Source organism: Telmatherina bonti (assembly GCF_933228915.1).
Source record: "Telmatherina bonti genome assembly, chromosome: 11".
Classification (NCBI taxonomy): Eukaryota; Metazoa; Chordata; class Actinopteri; order Atheriniformes; family Telmatherinidae; genus Telmatherina; species Telmatherina bonti.
In genome coordinates, this window is record NC_136629.1 from 15,252,068 (window position 1) to 15,259,595 (window position 7,528).

General features: G+C 38.7%; 1 protein-coding gene across 1 annotated transcript; it reads left to right on the plus strand.

Moving 5' to 3' along the window:
* Positions 1 to 201: 201 nt before the first annotated feature.
* LOC306762739 (alpha-internexin-like) lies at positions 202 to 7,120 on the plus strand (the record flags this gene model as incomplete). Its single annotated transcript, XM_079249338.1, has 5 exons — positions 202 to 501; positions 2,450 to 2,680; positions 4,027 to 4,554; positions 6,215 to 6,339; positions 6,928 to 7,120. 5 exons carry the CDS (start codon positions 202 to 204, stop codon positions 7,118 to 7,120), a joined length of 1,377 nt encoding a protein of 458 aa, XP_079105464.1.
* Positions 7,121 to 7,528: the final 408 nt, after the last annotated feature.

Consider the following 7,528-nt stretch of genomic DNA (forward strand, 5'->3'; position numbering starts at 1 on the left):
TTCTCGCAGACTTATGGTTAAAATTAAATCAAAATTGATAAGTTTTTGGTCGCAATAAATAAAAAGCACAATTTCTATCATAACCACCATTCCTCTGCACAAGATGAATTACGTAAAATGGTTCAGTCCATCCGCAGCTGGTCTATAAGCTCCTGCAAAGCTCTTTAAGTCTGCCACTTGTGTGTCTGAATCAGAGTAAAGATGAGCTACGGAGACCGCTACACATCCTCGTCCTACAGGAAGATTTTCGGGGATTCTTCCAGGTTTTCCTCCTCCTCCTCTTCCTCTCGGATGAGCGGCGCGTCCTCCCGGAGCTCCGCGGGACTCAGACCAATGTCTGCGCCGCGCAACAGCGCGACCTCCGTCAGCCTGTACAGAAGGCTCGGACGGACCTCCACTTCTTTCTCTCCGGTACCGACCGGCTCGCTCGACTTAACCCAAACCTCAGTGGTTAATAATGAATTCAAAATTATCAGGACTAACGAGAAGGAGCAGCTACAGGTAAGTGTGATTTATATCCTGATGAGATCAGCGCAGGAACATTTTAACCTCTTAACTTTATTTCTATTAAATTTACAGCTGCTCATATAATATTTTATGCTATAGTGCTAAGTATTTTGTGTGGCCTAACTAAGTAATGAAATGGCCTAATTTCAAAAGAGTTTTCTGTGATTATGATGATGATGATGATGATGATGATGAACTCTGACCTCACCAGGCAGAGATCTCTAAGGGGAATGGCTCAAAGTAAAATAAAACAAAAAAGCACCAAACAAATCCAACCTAATTTTAAAAATGTGAGATGGGAATGTGGTTATGACGCTGCTGTTAGAGTTGCAAAGTAACACAATGTACCATGTATGGTGCTGCAACATGGACATCACAATTCCAGATGCATTAAGAGTGCAGGGTTGGTGTTCTATCAGTGTAGCATACCTTATCAGAACAGCATACCAGAAGTTCACATTTATAAGTTTACCTGTAGGTTTACCGTGGTCTCACCACCTGCGGGAGTGGCAGTAGGGTTTGGGTGCATTGTGATCTGGGTGGTGGCAAAAGGCAGGGACCCTGGTGGTCCGATCCTTGGCTGTAGAAACTAGCTCTAGGAATGTAGAACGTCATCTCTCTTATAGAGAAGGAGCCTAAGCTGGTGTGCGGTTCCGGCCCGATTTGATTCACCTCGATGCATGGCTTGGGCTCTGGAACCAGTATCCTCAAAAAGGACTGGACCTTCTTCCACTCTGGAGTTGCTCCCAGTGAGAGACGCCAAGCGGGCGTGGGCATTCACATTGCCCCCCGACTTGGTGCCTGTACGCTGGAGCTTACCCAGGTGGACAAGAGGGTGGCCTCCCTCCACTTTCAGGTGGGGGACAGGACCTGACTGTTGTTTGTGCCTATATGCACCAAACTACAGTATGGAGTTCCCACCCTTTCTGGAGTCCTTGGAGGGAGTACTAGAGGGCCAAGGGCGCTACGTCTGGGGACTCCCTTATCTTGCTGGGGGACTTAAATGCTCATGTGGACAATGACCGTGAGACCTGGAAGGGGAGTGTTTGCAAGATATCTTGATTAAAAAAATACAGATAAATATTAAATTGTGAAATACATTATGGAATGATTTAAATACAATTTGCAAAATACACAAAAACTGAATTTTATACCATTTTAATCATTCATTCATTCATTTTCCAAACCGCTTATTCCAATTCAGGGTCGCGGGGAAGCTGGAGCCTATCCCAGCCGGCTTTGGGTGACAGGCAGGGTACACCCTGGACAGCTCCATTTTAATCATAATTGCCAAATAATGATACTGGTTTATTATATTCTAGTTGCAGAAAGTGGATTTGAAATGTCAAGGTGGTTTTATTTAAAAATAGAGCTGATATGATGCAACCAAATAATGAAAATAAATGGGTCGGTTACATTTACAGTATATGAAATTATAAAGCACCAATAATAATTGTCAGTGGTGCTGTGGTGGTTCAGGGGCCTCCAAATTAAATCTTACTAAGGGTCACATTAAGGGTTGTGCCAACCGTGGAAGAGGGACAAAGAATGAGGACAGTCATGGCAGGGAAGAGTGAAATAAAAACCTGATTTTAATATATATATATATATATATATATATATATATATATATATATATATATATATATATATATATATATATATATACATATACATATATATATATATATATATATATATATATATATATATATATATATATATATATTAATCGATAAAGCCACCACAAACAAATAAAGCAGTCTGGATATTGTGGTTTGCTCACAGTGCAGACTGCAGAGATGAAGATCGTCCCGACTCATCCAGATCACCAGCAGTAAATTCTAACATATTTTTCTTGCAGATTAATATTTATTACAATGAAAATTGTATGATGCTAACTGTAATTTTGTCTGAGACCCTCATGTCATTCTGTTTCCAGGGTTTGAATGATCGTTTCGCCACCTTCATCGACAAAGTCCGACAGCTCGAGCAGCAGAATAAAGTGCTGGAGACGGAGCTTGTGACTCTTCGGCAGAAGCACAGCGACCCATCCCGCGTGGCCCATCTGTACCAGCAGGAGATGAGAGAGCTGCGATCACAGCTGGAAGAGCTGAACCGGGACAAGAACCATATCTTGATTGAGAGGAACAACCTGGAGGACGAGCTGCAGGTCAGGAGTCAGGTGTTAGTCTATAAATTAGGAGTACAAAGCTGTTGCAGGAAGAAAAGTAAGAAGAACGTGTAATCCCATCACTTTATTTTAACCACTTGCACAACTCCATGGATGGTACTTGTGGTCGTGGATGTCTCTTCCTGTCCTTCACACTCATGGTACCAAGCAGATCAGAACATTCCTACATTGTTTTAGTGTAAACATAACACAGAAAGTAAAGCATATACATCATATCTATACCCTAATAATTATATATAAAGTTTAAATAAAAGTTAAATCCTATTTAATATGAATTTTACAGCAGTCTTTATGCTGTTTGCACAACTTAAATCTTTTAAGTTGCCTTGAAAGGTTCTCAAGTTGAACAAACTTAATAAATTAAGTTTATTCTACAATTCTTTTGAGCCACATAAATCACCAACATTTTATCACCAACAAAGAATTAAGTGAAATTCAATCAATCAATCAATCAATCAATCAATCAATCAATCAATCAATCAATCAATCAATCAATCAATCAATCAATCAATCAATCAATCAATCAATCAATATCTAAAACACTGAATTTCAGACATTTGACCTTAAAGTCTCTTTTTTAACCTTCTGGCACTCTTTTCAAGTTAGTCACTTGGAATTAAACTATTTCAATAATATTACATTTAAACTGTATTTAGACTTCTTATTTATACAATAATTTTGAGCAAAACTGCTAAATTAGTTTTAACCACAACCCTGCTTTAACCCTATAAATTGCATGCATGGCCACGGATTGATTATCTCATTCCCATGTGTAAAGTTATTTTCTACTAATGTCGTCAGATGGGCTCCGTAGATGTGGGTGTGTTGTTTGGCAAAATTTTCTTCTGTATCTTCATGTTGAACTTCAACTTCCGATACAACTTCATGTTCACAAGTTTCTCCATTGTCTTAGCTCAGCATGTCTCGAAACACACACCTGTGTTTTGAGACATGCAGGTTTAGTGGTGCAGCAGTTAAAAGGGTCCCCACTCATATCATAGCAAATAAAACAAGTTTTCAATGTTTAGCAGTATGCCACCAGCCCGCATACGCACATCGTGGCTAATGCTAATGTGTCATTTTGGAGAATTTATTAGAAGATATCAAAGACATGCTGATATAATTGTGCATCCCTAGTTTTTTTTTTATTAAGTAATCAATCACCACAGTAATCAACCCACCTTTTACTAAATATAATATTGATGTTTGACAAGATTTGATCAACTCAGCTGTCGGATTGTTTATTTTTATATTTAAATTCTAATTATCATATGACATTGCTCAAACCATTTCTTTTTCTCACCGTTTCATCTTTCTCATTTCAGAAGCTCAATGCAAAGTATGAGGAGGAGGTTAAGGTGCGGGGAGAAGCTGAGCAGACCTTGAAGTCCTTCAGAAAGGATGTTGATGATGCAGCAGCCGTCCGTTTGGACCTGGAACGTCGGATGGAGTCACTATTAGATGAAATCTCTTTCCTGAAGAAGGTGCATGAAGAGGAAATTGATGAGCTTAGCAGCATGATGGAAGCTCAGCAGGTTTCCGTAGAGCTTGAGCTCGCCAAACCTGACCTGACCTCAGCTCTCAAGGAGATCCGCAACCAATATGAGTCCATAGCCTCCAAAAATCTGCAGTCAGCCGAGGACTGGTACAAGAGCAAGTTTGCGAGCCTCAGTGAACAAGCCACCAGGAGCAATGAGGCTATGAGGGCCAGCAGGGAGGAAATCAATGAGTTCAGGAGGCAGCTGCAGTCTAAGACCATTGAGATAGAGACCTTGAGGGGCACCAATGAGTCTTTGGAGAGGCAGATGGCTGAGATGGAGGATACACACAATGCTGAAGTTGCAGCCATGCAGGTAAGCACTCATAGATATTAATAAGTATGGCATGTTCACTTTCAAAACTTTCTCTTAGTTTCATTTCTATGACAAGTTTATTGAAATATTTTCTCAAGACCAGTTTGACCAGCTGTAAGGTCACAGGGTCAATGGCAGGAAAAATGTTGTAAAGTTTGTAAGACAAGTTAGTCAACCAAGTTATTTTTTTTCTTTTGTCTATCAAACTTATTTTTTCATTATGTTGGAGGTGAATGGTTTAGATGCACTGGGTATGTAAAGTGTGATCCAATCAGTTTGAATACTGTCAAATTTTATTTGAGGCAATGCTCCAAACTGAGACTATTTGTTAAAAAGTGCTGGAAAGAGTGACACAAAGTGGAGGTGCTGCATCTCCAAATACTGTTGTGTGCAGATCTTTTATCTACATTTTTTGTGGAATATTAGGATTGGAAGGGAACAACTCAGAGGGTCAAGCTTCACTTCCAGTAAAGCTAAAAGCTAACTACCCACAGCAGGCTCAGAGAAAGCAACGACTTTATTATAACTATAATAATCATATAAAAATCTATTATGTATGTACTCTGAAAGCATTGTCAGCCTGTGCCCGACTTCATGCTACATTTAAATAAACACAGGACATATGATGATAATCAAGAACCAGTTCATAGACTTGCAGATTAATTTTGATTAAACTTGATATCTTACGTAGTTTGACCTTTTTGGAAACACATTTTGTCAGAAATTGGAAGATAAATGTAATTCCTATATCTGTATCAAATCTGCAGGAGATGTTAGCAAAGAGATAACAGCTAGCCCTGAACATATTCTGTTAGCTTAACTTTAAAAAAGACAAAAATGTAATTAACCACAACATACAGCATAATGTGACATTTAAAATACTTTAGTGGTGCTGAAACCTCTATTTATCTTTAATTTGTGCAGAACTGGGTTGGCTTTTCTACATCTGATTCATGTATTATTTATGCTAAATAAGCTAGCCATGTCAATCAGTTGCTAGCTGCCAGTTTACTAAGCAGGAATATGAGTTCGGTAAAAGAAGAATAATTCATTTTCTTTACACATTTCATAGTGGAACCTGTCTAATCACCTGTCCATCCAAGAGCAAGCTGAGCTAGCCTAGAGACAGATAACCATACACACTTAGCCTATCGACTGTAAATTAAGAATCCCTGTTAAACCTAACATGCATATCTCTGGATTTTGAAAAGAGGCAGGGGGGAATGATGAAGATCAAATGGTGTGAAAAAGACATGTAGAGTAATCCAGCCATTAAAAAGTTCTGTCTTTCTTTCAGGTAGCAGTGAATATTATTTGGGTCAATGTGAGGTCAAGACAGCTATCGGTGTGTGGTTGGAAGTAAGACGCGTCTGTGACTTAACAGATAACGGAAATGGTTCTTAGTGAACTGGCCCTTCATGTCTATCGGATTAATGTCTGACCTGCTAAATACAGGAAGGCCATCTGGCTTTCACTGGATTTTCACAGAAAAGAAAGCTTAGTTAGCCTTTAAGGTGGTTGAGACAAGATCAAATCCCCTATCAAACTTCAGACGACTGTGGTTATGACTGAGAAATTAAAAAACAAACCATTTTTAATGGATGTTCAGGGAATTAATTATCTGTAAATCTCTAACTTATAACTTCTTCCATTACAACAGGACACCATTAGCCACCTGGATACTGAGCTGAGGAACCTGAAGGGTGAGATGGCTCAGCACCTGCGAGAGTACCAAGACCTGCTTAATGTCAAGATGGCTCTGGACATAGAGATAGCTGCTTACAGGTGCTGAATTTCAGCCCCATTTGATTAAAAATAAGTTATTAAATGAATTTGTTCAGTTCAAAGACTTCGTTCATGCATGTTTCAAGACACAAACAGGCACATATGTAAACAATTTCATGTCTGAAATGTAGGGATGCACGGATATGAAAATTTAGGTTGATACTGATACCTGATATTAATATTATCATTATAGCTGATAACGGTTATTTACCAATAGAATATATATATTTTAAAAAGATAACTATTTTTATCTAAAGATGATCAATCTTGGTACAAAATTAAAGTTAACATTAGCAGCTTTAGCTTTCCGGCAATGTTTGAACTTTTAGATGATGATTTATCAAATGACATATTGAATAAGTGTAAACTGATTTGACGCAGTATCCTCCTCGCATTACTTCGACTTTGCAACTATTGCATACTACTTTTCGAGTATACTCCTTTGACAATGTGTAAAATAACCAAACCACTGACATTGCTCTTTGTTATGATGATAAAGTCAGTAAAGTATAAACTAGACAGCAATGTTGGCATTTTATTGAGCTCCTTTCATATACAAGTGACATTTCTTTCTTTTATTTGTGTTAGGAAATTGCTTGAGGGGGAGGAGACTCGCTTTAACTCAGGGATGTCGTTCAGCTCTGCCAGCTACAGCTACCACCCTCGAGTCTCAGTCGGCTCCTCCAGGAGCAGCCAGAGGGAGAAGGAAGGAGCCACAAAGGAAAGCTTCAAGGATGTCAGCGAGGACAAAGATGAAGCAGACATCAACTCTAACAACTGATTACAGACAGGGATTGTTTGAGAAGAGATATGCTTTAGAGTCCAAGGTGTTAAGACATACAATATTACACACAATATCCAGGTACAGGTGTCAGTGAATAATGTTAGAGAATTTTTGGACTCTTAAACCATGGAGTTTTCTTTGTAATTGGAAGATTAGTCAACATAAACTAACCTGAAGAATTTAGACCAGTATGTCTCCAAAAGGGATAACATTTATGGAAACAATGCACCACAGTAATTATGACCCAGCACTAGGATTGTTCATTTTAAAAAATCTCCTTTAGCTGCTGTGGGAGCTTTCACATAAAGTTGTGTAAATGTCAACAATAAGTGAAGACTGCTGAAATAAATCTAAAAAAAAAAAAGTTGGTTTCATATCTTTGTTGTGTCTGAACTTTGAGGTATT